General features: G+C 35.2%; 1 protein-coding gene across 4 annotated transcripts in view; it reads right to left on the bottom strand.

Moving 5' to 3' along the window:
- The window catches only part of LRRIQ3 (leucine rich repeats and IQ motif containing 3), a 221,802-nt gene that overhangs the window by 81,845 nt on the left and 112,712 nt on the right, over positions 1–27,245 (bottom strand). For all 4 annotated transcript variants that reach the window (XM_058716968.1, XM_058716970.1, XM_058716967.1 and 1 more), the window contains one exon: positions 11,392–11,545. In XM_058716968.1, the coding sequence (XP_058572951.1) occupies positions 11,392–11,545 (154 nt within the window). The remainder of the gene's footprint in view (positions 1–11,391; positions 11,546–27,245) is intronic.

The following is a 27,245-nucleotide window of genomic DNA, read 5'->3' as shown; positions in this document are numbered from 1 at the left end:
GATCTTTTCTTTTTTGACGTCCAATTTTTTATGTTTCACCACACATCTGATGCTTAATTACACACACATATTGGGCCATGATTCTATTGCCTCATCTAAACAACACATTCCTAAAGAACAAACAAACAAAAATAAAAACAAAAACAAATCTCTCCTCTCCATTTCCCTATAGCTTGCTGAGGTATGTGTGGGGGGCGGGGGGGAGGGGGGAAAGCATTAAAGAATATTAAACTTGATTTTTAAAATCAAGCTTTAACACTCCTAAAAAGTATCTATATTGATATTTATATGTATACAATTATTATGTATCTACTGCCTTTAAAGTATGCAGGCAAAGCTGATTTTATGATTATAAAGGTCATGAAATCTACACTACCCCATATGGTTTATCAGTAGGATATATCAAGTGTTCTACGAATGGAAAAATCATCAATTGTTTCTAAGGACTTTTAGTAGTCTTTCCATTTGTCAACTCTCAGAAAATTTCTCTCCATATCAGATTTTCTATCAAAACATGAATCTTAAAATTACAAATTTTCAAATAATTTGGAGGTAAATAATATATCATTTGTACACATGGGATGAGTTTGCATGTTAATTTTTAATTTGAGTATAATGATATAAAACACAAATTTTAGGATAACAGATTTCAATCTTAATTATAACACAATAATCAAACTATACTATTGAAGATTCTTAGGATATTAGACTTTTTCTTCAGTAACCTATTTTAATAACAAAAACTTTGCAATGCCAAAGTGATTATGTGGGATAGACATACAGATCAACAGAATAGAGTCCAGAAATAAACCCCTGAATTTGGTTGATTGAGTTCTGACAAGAGGACCAAGATAATTCAATAGATGTATGAGGGTTTTATTATTATTATTATTATTTAAAAAATGGTGCTGTACAACTGGATATTCACATATAAAGGATTTATGTTGGATTCCTAATTCATACTATATAAAAATTAACTCAAAGTGAATTGTAGGCCTAATATAACAGCTAAAATTATGAAATTCTTACTAAAAAATATAGAAATAAACCTTTAAGACTTTGGTTTAGATAACTGCTTCTTAGGTGTGATATTCAAAGTATAAGTGATTGAGGAAAAAAAAGAGATGAATTGGATTTTATCAAAATTAAAAGCTTTGATGTTTCAAAGAATACCTTTAAAAAAGTCAGACAACCTACATAATGGGAAAATATTTTCAAGTCATATATGTTATGAGATTTGTATTGAGAATATATAAGGAAAAAAAGAATATATAAGGAATTCTTAGAACTCAACAATAAAAAGAACCTATTTATTACAAAATGATGAAAGTAGTTGAATAGTTCTCCAAAGAAGATATACAAATGACCAATAAATACATGAAAAGATCCTCAGCATCATTAGTTATTGGGAAATGCAAGTTAAAACCACAGTGAAGTACCACTTCATACCCACCAGCCTGGTTCTAATAAAAAAAAAAAAAAGATAATAACAAGTGTTGGTGAGGATTTGGAGAAATTAGAACTCTCACACATTGATGATGTGAATACAAAATGGTGCATCTGCTGCAGAAGTAAACAGTTTGGTACTTCCTCAAAAAGTAAAACAAAGAATAACCTAATCATCTTCCTTTAACTCCACTGCTAGGTACATGCCCAATAAAACTGAGAAGTATGTCCACCCAAATATTCCCATATGGATATTCATAGCTGCACTATTAATAATAGCTATAAACTGGAAGCAACACAATTAGTGAATAGATTACAAAATGTGGCATAATCATATAATATTATTCAGCCATAAATATGAATGAAATACTGATACATGTTACAACATGGATAAATCTTGGAAAAATTATGCTAAGTGAAAGAAGCCAGAGACAAAAGATCACATATTTTATTATTCAATCTATATTAAATGCCCAGAATAAGCAAATTCATAGAGATAGAAAATAGATTAATGGTTTCTAGGGCTCATAAGGACTACTGCTAATGGTATGGGATTTCTTTTGGGGTTATGAAAATGTTCTGGAATTAATAATAGTAATGATAGCAAAAGTCTGTATATAAATATACTAAAAACCACTGAATCGAATACTTTAAAAGGATTAACTTTGTCTTATGCAAATTATGTCTCACTAGAGATATTATAAAAAAAAAAAAACATTGTGGAGTTGACAATGTAGTTTCAGTAGTGCTTGTCAGAGTTATAATGAAATGTCAAAGATGTGAAGTGTCCAAAATAATTAATATAATGAAAAGAGATTGAGAAAAATCATTAAAAATTTTCAGGTGATTTTAGGATTCAAGGTTTTTGTTTGTTTGTGTTAATGTTTATTTATTTTTGAGAGAGAGAGACAGAGTGTGAGTGGAGGAGGGGCAGAGAGAGAAGGAAATCCACAATCTGAAGCAGGCTCCAGGCTCTGAGCTGTAAGCACAGAGCCCGACGTGGGGCTTGAATTCACTCACTGTGAGATCATGACCAGAGCCAAAGTCAAAAGCTTAACCTATTGAGCCACCCAGGCACCCCAGGATTCAAGTTTTTAAAAAATTGTAACCTTTTTTTAGTGTTAATAATAATTCAACAATGTAAGCAAAAAGCCAAATAAATACAAAAGTTAATTTTTTAGCATTTGACAAAATTGAAGCAGAAAATAACTGAAGTATGCAAAACAACACATTTATCATCAGTTAACTATGCGGAACTTTCATTTGAAATTATTAACAAGATTTTAATATATTTCTCTCTTTTTGAATCCTTACTATGTATTATTTAGCAGTATCTATGGAGTCATAAAACATAAAAGTTTCAAGCTAGATTGCTTAAAACAGAAACAAGAATCTACAAAAATATACATTTTTTTAAAAAAAACTGAGATATAATTCTATATCATGTAAAAAAAAATACTGACAATTATTAGACAACTGATGTTCCCTAAAAGACAGACTAATTATTGCCAAATCTCAAAACCAATATAAAACATATAGACTGCTCATGGTAGTGGTAGGAAGAAGAAACACTGTGTTTCATACCTTAAATTTTAAAATCAATGTATAAAATAAAATAGATTTGCAATTTAAAATACACTTTTTTCAAGAAAAAAAAAAAAGGAAGATGGTTACTAGGTCAAAGGAAACCACTGCTAGTTATTAAATAATAGAAAGAAAATATGGAGAGTCAAAACATCCACATCCAGGATTGAAAGAATATAAATTTGGATCAATTCTGAAATTCAGAAAAGCCAGATGAAATATTTTTTATTAAGTCTTTGAAAAACAGGAAGGATTTATCAAGAAAATTATAATTTATCAGGTCAAAATTTAAAAGAAGGCAGGATCCCAGAAAGATAAGCCCCAACACTCAAAACTGCTTTTGTTCTGAGAATATCTGTAGATCAGGAAGAAACAATTTATAAACTAAACTACACATCTGATGGCTCAAAAGGTCAGGGATCAAAATTCCAAGCGTATGCCCACCCAAGGAGAGGATACTGCTGATATTCAAAATCAAAAGGCTACACCATGAGATATAAGCGAACAGCCCTAAACTAAAATAAAACCTGGATAATCCATAAAATCTCAAGTTTTGCTCTTTCAGGTGGAATGATATTGATGGCAATCCTTAGTGCCTGGTGAGAGCAAATGAAAATAATTGAAGGAAATAAATGTAAGCCAGTTTCCTGCTTGGTATAAAATTAGGCTTCCCCTTTGAGTTAGTTGCCCAAAAAGATTGAGAAACTCTGAATAACGAAGAGAGCTACGCTGAAGAGTGCCAGGTAGATTTCTTGCCTCTCCATGATATAATTCAGGCAGAAATACTCATTTTGGTCCTTGGAAGTGTGGACACATGTCTTTTTACACAGAGCAAAAGATTACTGCCAAACTGTATATTTTTAAAAAAGGGAGTCAATGACTATATTCTCAGTGTTCCTAACTAATTCTAGAGGGTCAGGGTAGCATGCAGATATGTTACGATTATGCATACAGATGGAGTTATGATTATGAAAAATATAATTTTCAATAACAGAAAAGATTGACACCTCATTGAGGAATATTAATAATAAAGAAACTTTTATTTACATTTATATTTATATTTGTCCTATGACTCCTAGGAGATTATCTATTGTATATTAATGATATTAAATCCCTCATGTTTGGAAATGGGACAAACAGAACTGATATCTCTAAGCAGATGTTAAAATATGCCAATAAAGTTACCATCTGGCATAATTTATAAGGGCCTCATTACAACTCTTTCTTAATTTCTCTCTTAGGTTTAAATTATTTAATTTTCCTTTACTCAACTCAATGCACAAAGTATTTGTTGAGCAATACTATCAGCACTTCATAATTTCTATCTCTTCACCTTTTCCAGATGTATTATGATATTTGGTGAATCTCTGCTTGTTTCTCTTTTTCCTACTGACCTGGGCAATTCCCAAAGTTCTCACTTCAGATTATGTATTATACTAGTAGTGCTCATTTGCTGCTTTTTAAAATTAATTCTGCAATTCCTTGCTTTCAAATCTTTCCTACCTATATCTATGGCACTAAGCATAATAATAAATGGTCACAGGTTGGTTTTTCCAGAAATGAGATACCAAGACAGAGTTAAGTGTGCAAAACTTTTATTGGGAGGTAACACCTGTTAAGGGAAAATGGAGGAAGTAGATTAATCAGAAAAGTCAAACTTTCTGCCAATCACCCTGGAGCTCCAGAGCAAAGTCTGTCTGAAAGTCTCACATTGAGCAGAAATGACCAGGTCCTCGCAACCATGCCTTACTCAATAATTGCCTGGAGTTTGCCTAGAGAAAATAGTGTGACCTCAACTTGAAAGCAGAGGTGGACCCTGAAAGAAACTAAATGCTGAAGCTCTCAGCTAATGACACTTCTTGCATCTGAGCAACCACAAATGGTAATATTATCCTTGTATGTTTCTGTCCTAATCTTATTCATTTACTTCCAAGTCTTCTCTCTTTAGTCCCAATAAAATCTTGATTACAGGGGACATGTTTTATTTACTTTATTTTTGTCAGTGATGAGCAGAGAATCTGATACTTAAAAACACACAACAAATACCTGCAAAACTATTAAATGGCTAAATTTAGCCCCTTAAGTACTGATGAGGTCATTAAGCTATGGTGTCACTTTTAAGCCATCATTATTACTTCTTTGGACCCCAAAAGAGGGCTGAATTAAGCTTAAGTTAAATTACCCTTACCTTAGGCAGCCCTAGTATATGCCCTTATATACTCTTCTAATATCTCATAATTCCACTTACCACTAAAAGCCACTATTTCCCAGAAGTCTTGATACTCAGGACAACTCTGTCTCCTTTGGTGAGACCCATTAAATGTAGGCAATTGGCTTCCTGGATTCGAATTTGTATACTCCTCTCCTCTCAGTTCCACACTTTATACAATCGGTCCCTATCCAGTGAATTTTTCCTAGTTCTTCCCTCTCTCCTTACAAGTTCCAGCATAGCACTTGCTTGATTACCATTTTTAAGGCTTTAGAGTTTGTTTTAGTACTAAGGATGTTGTAAATATTCAAAAAAGACCCATTGGAAATAAACTGAATTGCTGATAGAACCCCAAAATGACAGATAATAACAAAGGGCAATTTGTAAACAATGTCATCACAAAGCTTGTTAGAATTACACAAATTGCAACATTTCAGAAACACATTGAAAATAAAGGCCGGGTGCCTGGGTGGCTCCGTCTGTTAAGCATCAGATTTCAGCTCAGGTCATGGTCTTGCGGTTTGTGGGTTTGAGCCCCATGTTGCGCTCTGTGCTGATGCTCGAGCTGGAGCCTGCTTTGGATTCTGTATCTCCCTCTCTCTGCCTTTCCCCTACTCGCGCTCTGTCTCTCTCTCTTTCAAAAATAAACATTAAAAAAAATGTCAGTTTCCAGTATAAGAAAGCATTCTTTTTTTTTTTTTTTAAATTTTTTTTTTTCAACATTTTTTATTTATTTTTGGGACAGAGAGAGACAGAGCATGAACGGGGGAGGGGCAGAGAGAGAGGGAGACACAGAATCGGAAACAGGCTCCAGGCTCCGAGCCATCAGCCCAGAGCCTGACGCGGGGCTCGAACTCACGGACCGCGAGATCGTGACCTGGCTGAAGTCGGACGCTTAACCGACTGCGCCACCCAGGCGCCCCAAGAAAGCATTCTTATTATACAAAACGATGAAATTTAAAAATAAAATATCTACCCATAAGTTTCTTTTTAACCCTCCACATAATTAAAACAAGGTGACCAAAATCACATCTCCTGAATCTAAGATCAACCCTCTCTGTATTGTCTTAGTATCACTTACTGTTAAACAAGACAGAGAGGGAAAAACTAAATTCAATATTTCTTGGCTTGTAATACAGAGATGATTATTCTCTTTCCCTACCCTCAGACTGACCTTAATTTAAAGTAGGTGCATGTGCACGTGTGTTGTGCACGCATTGAACACACACACACACACACACACACACACACACAATCCTCAAATATGATTATTTACTTGGATTTATAAAATCAGGGCAAACTCACCCTGCCATGCAAGCTGTGCTCTGCACAATCTCAGGGAATATCCTCTATATAGAGTCTGATGTAAATGTACTTGTACACTGTACAGAAGCCCTGCTTAAAGTGAACCCTTCTCTTTTTCTTACTCACATAGGCCATGTGATAAATCATCTCACCTTTTCAATAGTAAAAAGGGAGTTACAGCTCACCAAAGATATACATCTAGATGGCAGGTAAACTTATGAAAATATGTTCAGCACCATATGTCATTAGGGAATTGCAAATTAAAGCAATAAGACATTATTAAATATCCATTAGAATAGCCACAATCTCGAACACTGATACCACCAAATGCTAGAAATACAGGGAGCAACAGAACTCTCATTTATTGCTAGTAGGAATGCAAAATGGTATAGCCACGTTGGAAGACAGTTTGGCAGCTTTTTTACAAAACTAAATATACTCTTACCATATGATCCAGTAATCATGCTCCCCTGTATTTACCTAAGCAACCTGAAAATTTATGTCCACACAAAATCTGCACATGGATGATTACAGAAACTTTGTTCATAACTGCCAAAATTTGGAAGCAACCAAGATGTCCTTCAATAGGTGAATGGATAAGTTGTAATACATCCAGACAATGAAATATTGTTCACTGCTAAAAGGAAATGAGTTATTAAGCCATGAAGAGATGGAGCAATCTTAAATGCATATTGCTAAGTGTTAGAAGCCAATCTGAAAAGTCTCTGTGTATCTTTAGGAAAATGTATTTAATAATGGAACAGGTTCATAGGAGGGCTGTATTTGAAAACATTTTGTTCTATTTTGTTTTACAAAAATAGTGTTCAATATGGCATGAATATAGCTCCATCAGTATTAGTTATGAGAAAAATAAATTTTTGGAATCAAGGGAAAAAAATCAATAAAAATATTCTAAAATTCAACCAAACCAGTATTTCTAAAGCAAATTTTACTTTAGTATAGACGACTGCCATATTAGATTACTTCCAATGTTTCCAGGAACCATACAATGTCACAAAGGAATATGAAATATGAACAATGTGTTAAAAGTGGTTCTTTAAATTTTTTTTAATGTTTATTTATTTTTGACAGAAAGAGAGAGAGAGACAGAGCACGAGTGGGGGAGGGGCAGAGAGAGAGTGAGGCACAGAATCTGAAGCAGGCTCCAGGCTCTGAGCTGTCAGCACAGAGCCCGACGTGAGGCTCGAACCCACAGACCACAAGATCATGATCTGAGCCGAAGTCGGACGCTCAACCGACTGAGCCACCCAGGCGCCCCTAGAAGTGGTTCTAAGTAAGAGTTCCCTTCCAGAGAAACTGGGTTGGATTGCCTTATTGATCCTTCTCCTCATTGTGTTCCTAATTAGGAAGAATATATGCACCCACTCCAGAAAATGAGTGAAGACAAAGGGTATGACATTCCAAACTTCATGCTTCAAGAAGGCAAGGTGTTATTGAAGTTCTAAGAAAAAACAATTAGATCATGTATCTAGGAGGTAGGCTGTCAAAGATCGGTATCTACAAGATAGACTTGTTCTTACTTTCCATGAGGTTGGAAGAGTTAAGGTTCCTGGCCATCACTCTTTTTTACCTTTTAGATGTTTTCCCTCCTTCCTAACAACATATGACTAAACCACTTAAGGAAGCTTCAGATGTGAAGGTGCAGGAGCAGGAGGAAAGGAAGCAACTAGGCTGCCTCTGAGATAAATATGTAGCAAATCGCTTTCCTCTCCTCTGAATCTCTTTCCTTTTGGCTACAATGGGTGTGACTTTCTTTCATATTATAGCTATTCTAAAATTCATGTTTGCAATATAGGAAATAAGTGAAATAATACCACAAAGCCAACAAAGCATAAATAATGAAGAATATCTCATACTCTAGCCCAGGTTACTAAAGTTTTGCAATGGAATTTCAGGCAAATCCAGTTAGAAACTGTTTTGTTCGGGGCACCTGGGTGGCTATTCACTTAAGTGTCCAACTCTTGATTTCAGCTCAGGTCATGAACTCACAGTTCCTGAGGTCGAGCCCCACTTTGAGCCCCACATCCTAACAAGCCCCTTGAAGAGCCCCACATCCTAACAAGCCCCTTGAAGAGCCCCATGTCAGGCTCTGCACTGAAAGCATGGAGTCTTTTTGGGATTCTCTCTCTTCCTCTCTGTCTGCCCCTCACCCTTCTCTCTCTCTCTCTCTCTCTCTCTCTCTCTCTCTCTCTCTCTCTCTCTCTCAAAATAAATAAATAAATAAGCATTAAAAAAAGAAACTGCTCTGTTTGCTATTACTCCCTATACATACATTTTCCACAGTAACCTTTGAGGAAAAGGGTTGACTATGCCAAAGCAAATTTCAAACATTTTTGGGTGTCCCAGCAAAATCCATCACAATAGTATCTAAATTTCCCTAAAATCCATTATAATAATATGTTTCCCTAAAACTTGATCTCATTGACCACCGTAGGTCTGTATTTCTGTCGGCCAATTCTTCAAGAGGAACGGCCACCTTCTGACTGTGAGCCATCGATAAATAATGTCTGTAGCAATTGTTCCAGAACCTCAGTTTCCTCTGATCCACTTTTTTTTTTAATCAGAGTCCTTACTCATGAATCCTGGCTTTCGGTTCTATATCTCCTTTAACAGCTTAAGTGTGCACCTTAAATGCTGGCTTTGCAGCATAGCATTTCCTAAATAAATGTAACTTGAACTCACTCTTCTGGCTCTCTCCATTTTAGGTTACCATGAATACAGGAAGTTTTATGCTTTTTGGACCAAGCACATTTCAGCCTCAAACAGAAGAAAAACAGACATTAGTTACTTATCTAATTACTAAAACTAGAATTCCACTCTTGACTGATCCTTTCCATTATTCTGCTCACAGCATTTTTTTTAAAATGAACTCCCAGTATTAAATACTGTTATTTTATTACCTCCCCTTTTTCCCTACTTCTTAATCTTTTTAATGTTTCTTGGATCCTAGGTTCTCTTAAGCACTCTATGGCATCACTTGTTCTTACTATAGTTTCTACTCGACCAATTGCCAAGTCACTAATGACAAGATACAAAAATAACAGAAGAATAGTACACCACATAAGTGAGCTGAAGAGACTACAAAAGAAGCCACCAGAAGATGGAACAACAATTTTACACAGAAGAAGTAAAGATTCAAAGATGAATCTTATGATTAAGGATCATTTCAATTACTCTAAGAAATTGAGCTGAAGACAACTTCTATAATGTCTTATGAATAGTAGCTATAAACAGTGAAAAATCATCAGACAATGTACATATTTATAGACTATGAAAGAATAGCTCTTAATAACATTAATTGTGATGCGGTTAGCAAAATTATCAATAATATTAACAGCTTTAGAAAACTCCTTATAATGAATATATATCCCCAAATTTCTTAACATTTAAAATACTTCCAAAGACCTGACAATGATATATTCTATGTGACTTCACAGATATTAAATAAAATACCTCTACAATATGAATATTTAATTCCTGTTTATGCACATAGTCATTTGCCATAATACAATACATATCCATGTATGTATATTAGATTTTGCATATGGATATATGACTATGTGTATATACATATATCTGTACATGAGTGTGCAAGTACTTTATAAATATATATCCAAATTAGTTATATACAACATTCAATGAAAGTCTCCTCTGCATAAAGCACATAAAAAAGCATGTGACATGCCTGAAACCAGTTTATATTCTATATAGAGGGCCAAAAGACACTTCATATGAACTTTATACTTTTATAGAGCATCTCATCCAGAGCAAATGAATATAGTCGGCACTGTGTGCTACTGAGGAAAAAGTTTTGAATAGGATATATTGGCCTTTTAAATCTATATTTTTATTCAATGGATAATTTCTGTGGGTTTTAAGGGCTTGAAGATATTCCTCTGCTATTTCTAAAACACATGTCCTCAATAACACTGAAATCAGACAAATGACAGTCTGCACCTTTTTTAGTCTTTTCTAATCATGTTAATAAAATGGAAATATTTATAGTGCAAGTTACTTAGAAACAGGTCTACATGTGAAGGGGTTTATTTATCACAAACAGTGCATTACACATTATTATAAGTTTGATCTAGTAATTATACTAGAATGTCAAGTCTTCATTTCTACCATTATTTAATGTAAAAAAAAAAAAAAACTTCTAAAGATAAAAAAAAAAAAGGTTTGTACTTTTTTGCACAAACTCTGGTGTCAGAAGACCTGGAGTTAAGTCTAACAATGTCACTCAAATGTGTGGCTTTTGGTAAGTTAGTTAACCTGTAAAAGCCTTAGTTTTCCTCTTTATAAAAATGACATGAAAACACCTATCTTACAGTGCTGTGGAGAATAAATTACAGAACACATGCAAAATATCTAGCAGAGCACCTGACAGCAGTAGGCAGTCAATAAATAAGTTTCTATTTCTGATGTGTCCTCAAAGCAAGACATAATTTATCATAAAACACTGAATGAATATACTACATATAGTATCATTAGTTTTCAATAAACTAAATATTTCTTTGTTTTCAACTGCTATGAAGATATTTTACATTACTATTAATAACTATTTGCAATAGGTGATATGAGAAAATATATATGCAAGGCATAAAATTACAAAATGGTTGTGATAAGAATAATGTACCACAAAATTATATTTTACTTTGTTATCATATGACTTTTCTTACATCAAGAAAACCTCAAGCAGAATATTAACAATATAATGAGAATATCTAAAAGGGAATGAAGAAACTTTTACTATCGATACATAAATTACAACTATAGTATATTAAATAAAAATATTTAAAGGTAAGTAATAAACTAACCATACTTACATGTTTCCAATGTGCAAGTTTTCCTGTTCTATTAGTTTCAGGCTGAAGAAAGAGATGCTTAAAGAGACTGTCTTCATATCCTTTAGGTATAAAAGTCCACTTTGTTTCACATTCACCAATAAATTTCTCCTGATGCTTTTTATGCAACAAGGGGCTGAATATAAGAGTGGGTTGGGGGGGGGCGGGGAGGAAATTGTCATTTAGTTTTTTTGCCATTAAAAAAAAAAAGAAAGAAAACTACTCATGAATTCACTTACATCTTTAGAAAACATGGTGCTAAATTTAATGTAATATTTGTTTTCATATTAATACTACATAAAAAACTACTTAGGCACTAAAGTTTACTCATCATCATTCATCAAGGGATGAATGGGTGCTGAGAAATCTCTGGTGATATGGATCCACAAACAGTTCTGTACTCATGTCTGGCTATGTATTTTGTAATATAATGGCAAGGAGAACATGACAAAGTTATCTACAGAAATATAAGGTAACCATTATGAACTCTTTTTATTATTCTTCTCCAGTAAAGAAGTAACTATATCTCCATCTATAAAAATTACTCTAGAGCAGTACTGTCCAACATAATACAATGTACGCCATCAAATAATTTTAAGTTTTCTATTAGTCACAGTAAAAAATGTAAAAGAAAAAGAGATTAATTTTAATTTTGTTTAAACCAATATGTCCAAAATATTATCTGATAAATGGCATCAACAAACTAATATAAAACTTAATTGTTAAAATACTAAATATTTCCCCTGTAAGATCAAAAACAAGGGAAGAATGTCCTCTCTCACCCAACCTACTCATCATTGCACTGGAAGTCCTAGTCAGTCTAATAAGACAATAAAAAGAAAACCATAGACCAATCTCAGCTTTGAATACAGATGCAAAAATTCTAAATATTAATGAAAAGATCCAGCGATATAAGGAAAGAATAAGAACAATATGATCAACTATTACAAAGCTCATTATATAACCAAATTAATGGAAGAAACATGTCTGTGTATACAAGCAGATGCAGAAAAGGTATTAGATAAAATTTAACAGCCAATCTTTACTTTAAAATTTTTGTAAGAGAGGATATCAAAGTACACTACTTCAATATCATGGAGACAATTTACCAAAAAATCAGTAACATTTATTCTATTTGATGAAATTTTAAAGTCATTTGAATTAAAATGATGGATGAAGTAGGAAGTTTACAGTTACCATTATTATTAATTAGCAGAGGTAAAACAAAACTAAAAGGAAAGCATTTTTTTCCATTTTTCAAATTTTTAAAGTGAGTTCCATCTATTCATTTCTTCATGCAAAATACTTTCATTGATGATCTACAAATTAGGGTAAAATATATTAAGAGAATAAAACGTATAATGGCTTAAATAATGTAAAAGTTAACTTTGCTCTAATGATGACTAGAGTAAGTTGGTGGCGCAGCTCTGCTCTGCTAAAGTCATTCAACCTTCCCTCACCACTATCAGAGACACTGTCGGCAACCCACATATCCAACATGTTACTCCAGCCCCTGGAAGTGAAAAACATGAAGACAAAGGGATACAACTATCATTTAAGAACTTCAAGCAGCACTTGTACTAATTACTTCTGCTCACTTACAAATGTAACAAGTCAAGAAAACACAGGATCCCTTCCCCAGCTGGTCCCAGTTGAGGCCTACAGTATCATTCCAAGAAATACCATAGCCTGGATCCATGTTTTAGAGAATCTATTCCAAGCAAGAATGTCTGGGAGATCTTGGACTTCCTTCCTCCTCTCAGAATTCACTTATAAGGCAGAAGCTCTAACCCAGGTGCAATAGGTAGAGAATACTAGAACCCTGAGAGCCCTTGCCCTCAGCAAGTGATAAACAATTAAAAGGAGCGGGTACCTCCAAGAGAGTAGCAAGCTAAACTGTAAACCATCTTGAGATTTACCAGAGAGAACCAGGAGAGGGGACAGCTAAGAAAAGCCCTTCTGGGATCTGAACAAACTGTAAAACCTGGCCTCAAAGATTACTTTTATAAAGAACCCACTTTTAAAAGATCACACTATGGAACAATTTATTTTCCAGGGAATTTCTGAAAACAATAGAGTAGTCAGCTGGCAACTAATGAAAGCTAGTAATAGTTGTGACATCAAAGGAGTTCAGAACGGCTTAACAGAGAAATCAGAAAAAGAGACGATCAAAGCAAGCCCTACTAAAATCACTGTCATGCCAATGGTGACTGCACCTGGCTAAAGGTTTGCCCTCTAAGGAGAAATATCAGAGGCTCCACAGTGCAAGGGAAATAAAATTTACTAAAATGGTTTACCCAAGTTATTAAACAAATAAATAAGGCCTGGGTGAGATGTTCAGTAACAAGGGTGGTTACAATGTACTATTTAAAATGTCCAGTTTTGGGGGCGCCTGGGTGGCGCAGTCGGTTAAGCATCCGACTTCAGCCAGGTCACGATCTCGCGGTCCGTGAGTTCGAGCCCCGCGTCAGGCTCTGGGCTGATGGCTCGGAGCCTGGAGCCTGTTTCCGATTCTGTGTCTCCCTCTCTCTCTGCCCCTCCCCCGTTCATGCTCTGTCTCTCTCTGTCCCAAAAATAAATAAAAAATGTTGAAAAAAAAATTAAAAAAAAAATAAAATGTCCAGTTTTGGGGCGCCTGGGTGGCTCAGTCGGCTAAGCGTCTGACCTCAGCTCAGGTCATGATCTCACAGTCCGTGGGTTCGAGCCCTGCATCAGGCTTTATGCTGGCAGCTCGGAGCCTGGAGCCTGCTTCTGATTCTGTGTCTCCCTCTCTCTCTCTGCCCCTCCCCTGCTCATGCTCTGTCTCTCTCTGTCCCAAAAATAAATAAACGTTATAAAAAAATTTTAAAAATATATAAATAAATAAATAAATAAATAAATAAATAAATAAATAAAATGTCCAGTTTTGGGGGCACCTGGGTGGCTCAGTTAGTTAAGCATCTGACTTTGGCAAAGGTCATGATCTCACGGTTTTGTGGGTTTGAGCCCTGCATCAGGCTCTGTGCTGACACCTCAGAGCCTGGAGCCTACTTTGGATTCTGTGTTTCCCTTTCTCTCTGCCTCTCCCCTGCTCACACTCCATTTCTCTCTCTCTCTCTCTCTCTCTCTCTCTCTCTCTCTCAAAAATAAACATTAGAATTTTTTTTAAATGTCCAGTTTTCAACAAAAACTTATGAGACAGGCAAAGAAAAACAAAAGTGTAACCAAAGAGTAGGCCTTTGAAACTGCCTTTAAAAGGGTACAAATGACAAACATAACAGATAAACACTTCAAGGCAACTATTATAAATATGTTTAAAGGAAATAAGCCTCAAATAAGCAAAGAAATGTATAATGACAAGGCTTTTTCAAATAGAGATTATTAATAAAGACACAGAAATTATAAAACAGAACCAAATGGAAATTCTGCAGTTGAAAAGTATAGTAACTGAAAGTTTTGCTAAAGTAGTTCAACAGACTTTAATTGGAAAAAGGAAAAAAATCAGAAAACTTGAAGAGATAAAGATTATGCTGATAAACAGAAAATAATGAAGACAGATGAACAGACCCACAAAGAAATGTGGAGTACAATTAAGTCCATCAACATATGAATAATGGGAGATAGAAGAGGAAAATGAGAAAAAACACAGGAAAAAAATATTAGAAGTGTTAAAACATTCTGAAATCTGATGTAAAACATTAATCTATACATCCAAGAGCTAAAAAAAAAAAAAAAAAAAAAAAAACCTAAAAGTACAATAAACACATTATAAACACATCCAGACACATCATAGTAAAATAGTAGAAATGCAAAAACAAAGGAAAAAAAAAAAAACACAAAGGGAAAATCCTGAAAACAGCAGAAGAAAAAGGACTAGTCATGCACAAGGGAACCTGAATAAGATTAACTGCTGACTTCTCAGCAGAAACAATTGAGGTCAACAAGCACTACTATGACACAGTCAAAGTAATAAAGAGAGGAGGAAAAAATCTTTCAAACAAGAATTTTATATACATACAAATGTATTCATACATATGTAAATATAAGTGACAGATGTCATTCTTGACTTTGTTCTCCCACGCAAGAACGACTAACAACTATTCATGGACAAAACACCATTGAGAGAATCCTAGAACAAAAGGAAAAGCTGAATCACATCTCCCAATATACCACAAAGACCAAGACAGAATGCATTAGAAAGGTAAAAGGAGTGGCTATATGTGAACAGCAATCCTTTTCCTTTAGACCAGTGCAGCACCACACTGAGAGGTCTCTTCTGAGCCTACAGTTCTTTCAGTGGGTAAGAGAGCCCAGGGGTAACATCCAGCCCCTGTAGTGTTTGTGGGTCACTTTGTGGAAGCCCCTACTCTGGTCTTACCCTATGGGGATTACAGGGGAGTCTGTGGTGCTCAACTACTGGGAATCTGAGTGTGACAAAGCAGGGTGGGACCAGCACTGGAATCCTGGCAGACTGAATTCCTACCTGCAGAGCCCAAATGGTAGTCCCAAACAATGTTTTTGCTCATTTGCAGAATCAAGTCAGTGGCACAATATGATCAAGGACCTGGCAGGGTACAGGTTTGCCGCATTTAGGCAGTCAGTCAGACAAGGAGGTTTGCTGGCCCTGGAGGCTGGTATGCTCATGCCAAAGAGCTAAGTCATAGCCCCACCACTTTAGAGCATGGTTCCTGGCATCATCTGGCAGTAAGGGAACACTAGCAATGCTCAAGCTGAGAGGTATATGAGCAGAGCTGATCACCCCCAGAGTAAATGTAGCACCCAGTATAGATAGTTCCCCTGCTTTGCCCAATTAAGGGAGTTAATTCATAGCTTCTCTACTGCTCACTGTAGTTCCTGGCCTCTCCCAATGGGAAAGCCTATTTAGAAAAATTGAGGAGTTGTCTAAGGTGGGTCCACGCACAGGAGAGCAGTCATAACCCACATGCTGCAAAGCATGATTCCTGCCCCCCCCCCACGCTCCCCCAGACAGGAAGGGATGGTGAGAATACTCAGAAGCCTCTCTGTGACCTAGCAAAAACAAGGGGCAGGCAGGTAATGCTGACTGACCCCTGAGGAAAGTGAGTAGTCCTGTTCAGCCAGGGAACTTGCAGTGTGAGGCAATTTGGGGCCACAAAGAGCCTTACTTCTTTGGAGCTGCTTCTCCCACTACACCTGGGCAAGGAAATTAATTTCTGGTACCACTCATTTCTGAATACAGGCTTCAGCTTGCCCAAGCACAGAATCTTACCAGAGCACACAAGAAGCTGTGTAGCCCACCCCATAGCTCTACTTATAGTGGCACATGAATAGAGAATAGAGCTCATGACTTTCCTTGTCTGCAGAGCAAAACTGGAAGCCTCACCTGACTAGGATATTCACTCACACTCTTGCCTGATTCAGATCCCCAAATAACAAGATGGGCAGGCCCTGACTCCTATTCTACTGTCCTGCTAGGGCAGAGAAACTAATTCAAACTACTGCAGAGTATACTACCAAATCCCAACCAACTAGTAAATCTAACCAGAGCCTGATCCAGGCAACCACAGAGCCTACACTACAATCTCACTTGGGCAGGAAACCAACCCAGCAGTTCTGCCTAGCTCTTCTAAGCCAGTGGTACACCCTCAGAGCTAGAATAGTTGCCTCCCCCAATATAGACCCTAAGAGCAGTCACCACACCCAGTCCAGCTGTCTAGGGACAGTCCAACGACATTATCAGCAGTCATATCCAGACACCCAGTCTGAGCTGTCTAGGGAAGTTTCTCTGTCAAAGTGAATCTATAAAGTCTGGAAAAGGAGACTGTTTAACCAAATGTCCAGATACCAACGTAAGGAATGAAAGATGACAAAAATCAAGTAAATATAACACCACCACAGAAACTAGCAAAGCTCCAATAACTGGCCCTAAAGAAATTGGGATCTAAGACCTGTCAGACAAACCATTCTGAGTTATCCTCTTGAACAGCTCTTAAATGGTATACATGCAGACTCACTCACCCCAGGGCACAATGCAGAAGTGGTCCTTTGGAAACCGCCCAGACTTCTGGTGGAAGAGACTCATTTCCTAATTCTAAAACACTGGGTCTGAGGGGCAGGGACCTATTGGATTACTCTCCAGTATCAGAGGCTAGTGGATGACCTCTTCCTGCACGCCCCCTCCCTTGCTAAAGCTGAAAGATGCCATCTTTCCCCAACCCCCTTTCCTTTGATGTCACCCTTAATGCTTCTTTCCTTTCCTTTTTCTTCTTTTCTATTTCTTTCCTTTTTTTGGTGGATGCCATCTTTGTACTTTCTTTCTACTGCATTCCAGAACACCAGTATATCCCAGAGGGCAGCTTCTACACATATCTGGTGCTCCAGTTTTTATATCTAGTGACATGGTTTTTATAGCTGCCACCTAATGGATGTCCCTTGATCACCTGGCTATGGAGATAAAGGTGGACCTGAGTTCTTGGGTCCCATGAGACTATAACAGTTGAAGAGAAAGTTCTTGGCAGACTACAAATCCCAGGGCATTGAACAGATAGCACACTGAAACACACTGCCCATCTTTCTAAACAAGAGGCTATTTCCCTTTCCAGGAGATTTGGCCTGAGGGGCAGGTTTCTGGTTTAGCACAATTATAGGAATGTCTTTAGAAGTCCTGAGAGAATTAAGGGCAGTGGATATAATCTTTGCACTCTCCCTCTGCTTTAGTTCAGTTAGCTTTAGTTTAGTTCGTTTAGTTGGGTTAGTTTAGTTAGTTTAGTTAGTATCTTCCAGAAAGGAGCATATACCCTTTTCTGGTGCCCTAATTTTTGCAGTTGCTTTAAGGGGGCATCTCTATATTGACTGGTTCTCATAAGCTGTAGGGCTTATACTCATGGGTCCTACAGGAATGTAACAAATGGAGTAAAAGCTCTTAAACAGTACCACACCCAGATCACAGCACAAAGCAACAGATACAGTTCAATCTTTCCATTAAAGAGACCTATTAGCTTCAGGCTATATAGATTCAGCCTGAAGGGCAGTCTTCTAATTAAAGACAATTTAAGGATTGACTGTAAACATTTCCTGAGACCTGGAGGATGGATACCAACTTCATGCCCACTCCCTCCACCATGCTCTACCAGAGCACTAGCATCTCTCAAAGTAAGCTCTCATACAAGTCTCTTATCCCTTGATGCCTTGGTTTCTATGGCTGCTGCCCAGGGGACACCCTTTGATCACCAGAATCTGGTGGCTGGGGGTTGGGAGACGAGCTTGTATTCCTGGGTCTCAAAGACTATAACAATCAGAGAGACAATTCTTGGCAGATTAGAATCCACAGAACACTACACAGATAACAGACAGAAACACATCCCCAGACTTTTTGTAAAGAGACTTACTTGCTAGTCATGGAGTTTCAGACATAAGGGCAGATTGTAGGCTTGGCACACATCTAAAGGCCATGGAAGCTCTCTCAGGGAATACAGGTTAGGTATGCCATCTTTGCCTTCTCCCTCTGACTCACTACAACTTACATGTATCTCCCAGAAGGGAACTTGTATATTCATCTAGAGTCAATATTGTTGCCAGTGCTACCAGGGAATATGTCCAGATCACCAGGCTCAAAGGGCTTAGCAGAACTTATGATTGCAGTACATAGTATAGTATATATTTGTGTTCTTTAAAAGCTACTGTCTGAGTGGCACCTGGGTAGCTCAGGTCATAATCTCACAGTTTATGAGTTCGAACCCTACATCTGGCTCTGCACTAGCAGCATGGAGCAAGCCTGCTTTGAATTCTTTCTTTCTCTCCCTCTCTCTCTGTCCCTCCCCTACTCATTCTCTCTCTCTCTCTCTCTCTCTCTCTCTCTCTCTCTCTCTCTCTCTCTCAAATAAATAAACACACACACACAAAAAAAATTAAAAGCTGCTGCCTGAAGGTCTGACTTCCAATCAGCCTGAACCTAGGTGTTGAATGAAATTCTCCCCTTTTGGACACTGACTGGTCTTGGCACACACTCAACTACTGGAAACTACATAAAATAGGCTCTTTGAACAATCACAAAGGTGTGAAAGACAACCAAGAGCTAGGGCAGGGTTGAAAAATAAGGTTCATATCTCACACAAGACCAATCCTCCAAGACAAGAAGAGGTAGCTATTTCATCTAATATGTAGAAACCAATACAGGGAGTCAAGCAAAATATAGAAACAGGAATATGTTCCAAATGAAAGAATAAGATAAAACATTGGGGCGTAGGAGAGGAAACATTAATAAAATGGAGACAAATAATTTACCTGACAAAGTTCAGAGAATTGGTCACGAAGAGGCTAATCAAACTCAAGAGAAAAAATGGATTAACATGGTGAGAACTTCAACAAATAGAAAATATAAGAAAGTTCCAATCAGAAGAATTCAGTAACTACACTGAAAATATACTAGAGGGATTCAATAACTGACCAGATGAAGCAGAAGAAAGGATCAGTGAATTCAAACACAGGGCAGAGGAACTCATCTAATCAGAGCAGCAAAAAGAAAAGAATGAAAAAAAAGTAAGTACAGATTCAAGAATTTATGGGACAATGTCAAGCAGACAAACATTTACATTATAGAAGTCTCATAAGAATGAAGAAAGAAAGGGGCAGTAACGATATTTGAAGAAGTAACGGTTGAAACTTCCCTAATCTGGAAAAGGAAATATCCAGGTCCAGGAGATACAGAGAATTCCAACTAAGATGAAATCAAACAGACCCACACCAAGACACATTATAATAAAAATGTGAAGGCTAAAAACCTTGAAGAATTTGAAGAAGCAGGTTTTTAAAAGCAGCAAGAGTGAAACAACCTGGTATGTTCAAGAAAGCCCCCATAACATTACCAGCAGATCTTTCAGCAGAAACTTTGCAGGCCAGAGGGAGTGGTATGATGTACTCAAAGTGCTAAAAGTAGAAAATTCTCAGTCAGAATACTCTAACCAGAATACATCATTCAGAACTGAAAGAGAAATAGATAATTTCCAGAGAAGCAAAAGCTAAAGGCGTCCATCACGACTAAACTTGCCTTACAAAAAATGTCAAAGGTATTTGCAGGCCAGAGGGAGTGGTATGATATACTCAAAGTACCAAAAGTAGAAAATTCTCAGTCAGAATACTCTAACCAGAATACATCATTCAGAACTGAAAGAGAAATAGATAATTTTCCAGAGAAGCAAAAGCTAAAGGAGTCCATCACCACTAAACTTGCCTTGCAAAAAATATCAAAGGTATTATTTTATGCTGAAAAGAAAGGACATTCATTAGCGACAACAAAAAACAATAAAAACATGAAAGTACAGCTCTTACCGGTAAAGGTAAATGTATAGTAATGGCAGTAGATTAATCACTTATATAGCTAATATGAAGGTTAAAAGATAAAAGAAGTAAAAGTAATAGTAACTACATGAGTTAGTTAAGGAATGCATAAGATAAAAATGTAAAACGTGATAACGAAAACAGTGCGTAGGGGGAGAAGGGTAAAAATGTAGAAACTTAAAATTCTTTGAAACTTAAGTAATCAACTAAAAAATAAATTATTTTAAGTTGTTATATTTAAGGCTCCTGGTAGCTACCAAGCAAAACCTATAAGGGATAAACAAAAGATAATGACAAAGAAACCTAAGCATATCACAAGAGAAAGTCAACACACCACAAAGGAACAGAGCAAGAAAAGAAAAATAAACAGAACTACAAATCAAAACAAAACAGAAAAACCCACAAAAACAATTAACAAAACATCAGTAAGTACTTTAAAGAGAGCACTTGTTGGGATGAGCACTGGGTATGTTATATGTAAGTGATAAATCACTAAATTCTACTCCTGAAATCATTATTACACTATATGTTAACTAACTTGGATTTAAGTAAAATTTTTAAAAATTAAAAATAAATGAATAAAAGCAAAGTTTTATTCCAAAAACATATTAATTAATTAATTAATTAATTAACTTATTTATTTATTTAAATGTAAATGCACTGAATTCTCCAAAAGACATAGAATAGTAGAATGGATTTTTTTTTTTAAAGACAAATCTATATACTGACTATAAGAAACTTACTTCAGATGATACAAGATTGAAGGTGAGGGGATGAAAAAGGTATCCTATGAATACCAAGATATTCAAATGCAAACAAAGAGAAAGCTGGGGAAACTGTATTTATATCAGACAAAATAGACTTTAAAACCTACTGTAGTGAGACACAAAGAAAGGCATTCCATAATGATAAAGAAGTCAATCCAAGAAGAAGATATATCATTTGTAAATATTTATGTACCCAACATAAAAGACCTAAATAAATAAAACACATGTTAACAGACCTAAAGGGAGAAAGAGCAAAACAATAATAGTAAAGGGCTTCCATACCTCCAGTACACCAATAAATAAATCATCCAGACAGAAAATCAATAAGAAAACATCAACCTTAAATAAAATGTTAGGCCAGATGAACTTAACAGATGTATACAGAACATTCCATTCAAAAGAAATAAATGCACATTTTTCTCAAATGCACATAGAACATTCTCCAAAATGAATCATATTATTAGGCCACATAAGAAGTCATAACAAATTTAGAAGATTGAAATCATATCAAGTATCTTTTCCAATGACAATGGTATAAAATTAGAAATAAATTACAAGAAGGAAACTGGAAAATTCACAAATATATGGACACTAAACAACATGCTACTGAACAAACAATGGGTCAATGAAGAAATAAAAAATAAAATTAAAAATATATAGAGTCAAAATAAAATGGATATACAATATACCAAGACTATGGGATACAGCAAAGGCAGTTCTAAGAGAAAAGTTCTTAACAATAAATGCTTACCCCAGAAAACAAGAAATAAAAATCTCAAATAAACTAAGCATGCACTTCAAATAACTAGAAAAATAAGTACAAATGAACCCCAAATAGTAAAAGGAAGAAAATAACAAAGATCAGAGCAGAAATAAATGAAACACAGACTAAAAAGACAATAGAAAGGATCAGTGAAACCAAGAGCTGTTTCTTTGAAAACACAAACAAAACTGACAAAACTTTAGGTAGACTCATCAAGAAAAAAAGAGAGAGTACTCAGATAAAATCAGAAATGAAAGAGGTGTTATGAATGATACCACAGAAATACTAAACATCGTAACAGACTACTACATGTAAACTAACAAATAGGTAAGCCAAGAATAAATGGATACATTCAAAGCAACATACAACCTTCATGATTGAATCTTGAAGAAACAGAACATTTGAACATACCAATCACTAGTAGGCAGAATTTGATTTAGTAATTTTAAAACTCCATACACACAGAAGTTCAAGGCAAGATGGCTTCACTGGAAACTTATACCAAACATTCAAAGTAGAATTAATACGAACCCATCTCAAACTCTTCCAAAAAAGAAAGAAAGAAACGCTTCCAAACTCTACCAAACTCTATAAAGCCAGCATTATCCTGATACCAAAACCAGATAAGGACATCACAAGAAAATAAAAAATTACAGGCCAATATCCCTGAGAAACATATATGCAAAATCCTCAACAAATTATTAGCAAACTGAATTCAACAACACATTAACAAGATTGGACACCATGATCAAGTGGGATTTATTCCAGGATTGTAAATATGGCTCAACATCTGCAAATCAATCCAAATGATACACAACATTACTAAAACAAAGGCCAAAAGTCATATGATCATCTGAATAGATGCAGAAAAAAAATTTCACAAAATTCAAAATCCATTTATGATAAAAATTCTCAACAGAGTGGGTACAGAGGAAATGTACCTCAACATAATAAGGGTCATATATGACGAGCCTATAGCTAACATCATACTTGATGTTGAAAAGCTGAAAGCTTTTCCTCTAAGGTCAAGAACATGACAAGGATACCCATTTTTGTCACCTTTATTCAACATAATAGTGGAAGTCCTACCTAGAGATATTTGGCAAGAAAAAGACACAAAAAGCATTCAAATTAGAAAGGAAAAAAAGAAAACTGTCACTGTTTGCATACAACATTATATTATATATAGGAAACCCTAAATACTTCATCAAAAAAACTGTTAGAATAAATGAATTCAATAAAGCTGAAGGATACAAGACCCATATACAAAAATCTGTGTTTCTGTACAATAATAACAAACTATCAGAAAGATAAATTAAGGACACCGTCCCATTTACAATCACATCAAAAAGAGTAAAATATGAGGCATAAGCTTAAACAAAAAGGGGAAAAACCTGCACGTTAAAACTATAAGATATTAATGAAAGAAACTATAAAAGACTCAAAGAAATGAAAAGATATTCTTTGTTCAAGGACTGGAAGAATTAATATTGTTAAAATGTCCATACTACCCAAAGCAATCTACAGATTCAGTGCAACCCCTATCAAAATATCAATGGTGGAACTAGAACAAACAATTGCAAAATTTGGGCGAAACTATAAAAGATCCTAAATAGCCAAAGAAATCTTGACAGAGAAGAAGAAAGCTGGAGGCATCAGGCATGCTGATTTCAAACTGCATTATAAAGCTGTAGTAATCAAGAATATGGTATTGGCATTAAGTATACACATAGGTTGATGGAAAAGAATAGCCCAGAAATAATGTTGGTATATATGGTCAGTTATTTTACAAAAAGGGAACCAAGAATATATGATGGTGAAAGGACAGTCTCTTCAATAAATGCTGAAAAAACTGAACAGCAACATGGAAAATAATGAAATTGGAGCACTATGTTACACAAAACACAAAAATTAAATCAAAATGGATTAAATACTAGAATATAAGTACTGAAACCATAAAATTCCTGGAAGAAAACCTAAGTGGCAAGCTCCTTGAAATGGTTCTTGGTTTATAATATTTTAATGATAGTATCAAATTTATTTACAACCCTAGTTTAAAACTTAAAAAGGAATGTAGTAAAAGTAACCATAACTTTTACTAATGTGTTATTAGTTGTTCAATATAAAAATATATAAATTGTAACATAAATAATCTAAATGTGAGGAGAAGTAAAAGTATAAAACTTAGGAGTTCTATGGAAGTTAAGTTGCTATGTGTTTAAACAAGGTGTTATAGTTTTAAGCTATTTTATGTAAGCCTCATGGTAACCATGAGGAAAATACCTGTAGTAACTACAGTAGAGAACATGATAAAGAAATCAGATCATACTGATGCCAAAAGACATCGAACTTCAGAAAAAGACAGCAGGTAGGAAAAAAGGAATAATGGATCTACAAAACAACTATAAAACAAAATGGCAGTGGTAAGCCCTTGGCAGTAGTAAGTCCTTATCAATAATTAGTTTAACATAACTGGCTTAAATCCTGCATTCAAAAGATATAGAATAGACACAAAAAGCACAAGATCCAACAATATGCTGCCTATAAGAGACTCACTTTAGCCTGAGAGTAAAGGGATGGAAAAGGTACTCCAAGCAAATAACAACAATAAAAAGTGGCTATACCTATATCAAACTAAACAGTCTTTAAACTAAAAATGTTATGAAGAGACAAAGAAGGTCATTATATCATGATAAAGGAATCAATAAATCAAAAATATATATCAATTGTAAATACTTCCCAAAATTAGAGCCTTAATACATAAAACAAAACCTCACAGAGTTAAAAGGAGAAATAAACAATACAATAAGAGTTGGGGCCTTAAAACCCCACTCTCAACAATAGATAGATCAATTCAGATGGAGAATCAGTAAGGAAACAGTGGATTTGAACAATATTAGAGAGCAAATGGACTTAACAGACAAATACAGAATTTTCTATTTGACAACAGTAGAATATATATTCTCCTCTTGTGCACCTAAAATATTTTCTAGGACAGACCATATGTTAGGCCACAAAACAAGTCTTAGCAAATTCAATAAGATTGAAATCATACCAAGTAACTACTTTCACTACAATGGTATGACTCACAAAAGCACAATTGGAAAATAATAAATACATTAGAAAGTAAACAACATTCTATGAACAACCAATGGTTCAAGGAAAGTTAAAGGAAAATTTTTAAAAAGTATCTTAAGAGAAATCATAATGGAAACACAACCTATCAAAACTTATGGGATACAGCAAAAACAGTTCTAAGAGAAGTTCATAGCAATAAATGCCTATCTTAAGAAGCAAGAATGGTCTCTAATAAACTAACTCTACATCTTTTTTTTTTAAGTTTTCTAATGTTTATTTATTTTGAGAGAGAGGAGGAGAGAGAGGGAGGGAGAAGGGGAAAGAGAGAGAGAGCGAGCATGAGCAGAGGAGGAGCAGAGAAAGAGGAAGAGAGAGAATCCCAGCAGAGAGAATCTGCACTAACAGTGTGGGGCTGGATCCCACAAACCTTGAAATCATGACCTTAGCTGAAATCAAGAGTTGGACTGAGCCACCCAGGCACCCATACCTAACTCTACATTTTCAGGAGCTATAAAAAGAAGAGCAAACTGAGCCATGGGTAAAAATGATAAAGATTAGAGCAGAAATAAATGAAATAGAGAACAGGAAAACAATAGAAAAGATAACCAACTAAGAGTTGGTTCTTTGAAAAGATAAATGAAATTGACAAACCTTTAGCTACAAAAAAAAAAAAAAAAAAAAAAAAAAACAAGGAAAAAAAGAGAGAGGACCCAAATCAACAAAATTATAAATGTAAAAAGGGACATTACAACTGATACCACAGAAATACCAAAAGGACCATAAGAGACTACTATGAACAACTTAGAAACATACAAACTACCAAGAATGAATCAGAAAAACACAGAAAGTCTGAATATACCCATTACTAATCACAAGATATAATCAGTAATCAAAAATCTTCCAAAGAAGAAAACACCACAACCAGATATCTTCCCTGGTGAATTTTATCAAAACTTTCTTTAAAATACTGTTTAGGTCTTTGTTTTATTTTGAGAGAGACAGAGCGCAAGCAGGGGGAGGGGCAGAGAGAGAGGGAGACACATAATCTGAAACCGGCTCCAGGCTCTGAGCTGTCAGCACAGAGTCCGACATAGGGCTCGAACTCACAGACTGTGAGATCATGACCTGAGCTGAAGTTGGACGCTTGACCGACTGAGCTACCCAGGTGTCCCAAATTTTATCAAATATTTAAAGAAGAATCAACACAAATTCTTCTAAAACCAGATAGTAACTTCAATCCATAGGAAAAAAATGAAGAGAACTAGAAATGCGATAAATTGGACTGTTAATATAACAAATACAATGAATATATATTTGTTCTTTTTTCACTTAGCTCCTTTAAAGGACAAAACATTTTATAAAGTGATTATATAATAATGTACTGTTGTGTTTGTAACATACATAGATGTAATATGTATAACAGTAATAACACAAAAAGGAGGAAAGGAAATACACATAGATAGAAATAGCATTTTATATATCACTAGACAATCTCATATATAACTAAAGCAAATAAGTTAATGTATATATTTTAAGCCCTAGGGGAGGGGTGAAAGAATAACTAAATATATACAATTAAAACATCATTAAAGGAATGGGGAAGAAGCAATAACTAAATGTATACAATTAAAACATCATTAAAGGAATGTAAATGTTACATTATAAACTATTTACTTAATGAAACAAAAGTAGTAGTGGAGGGAGAGAGGGACAAAAAGATATGAAACCTATCTGTGAACATTGTGAGTGTTTAGGTTTTTTAAAAATTATCTTGTGTTCTGATATTTTATTTTATTTTGTTCTTGATATTTTACATTATTAAATATACATGACTTTTATAGATAATTTTAATTGTTAATACATTTCCTTTTTTAAAAGATACTTTCTTATTGAATGATTTGTTTTTTCTTGTGATAGCATGAATTTGTTTATTT

This window comes from Neofelis nebulosa, chromosome 2 (assembly GCF_028018385.1).
Source record: "Neofelis nebulosa isolate mNeoNeb1 chromosome 2, mNeoNeb1.pri, whole genome shotgun sequence".
Lineage (NCBI taxonomy): Eukaryota > Metazoa > Chordata > Mammalia > Carnivora > Felidae > Neofelis > Neofelis nebulosa.
The sequence above is the reverse complement of the archived record's forward strand: the minus strand, read 5'-3'. Positions and strand labels throughout refer to the sequence as shown.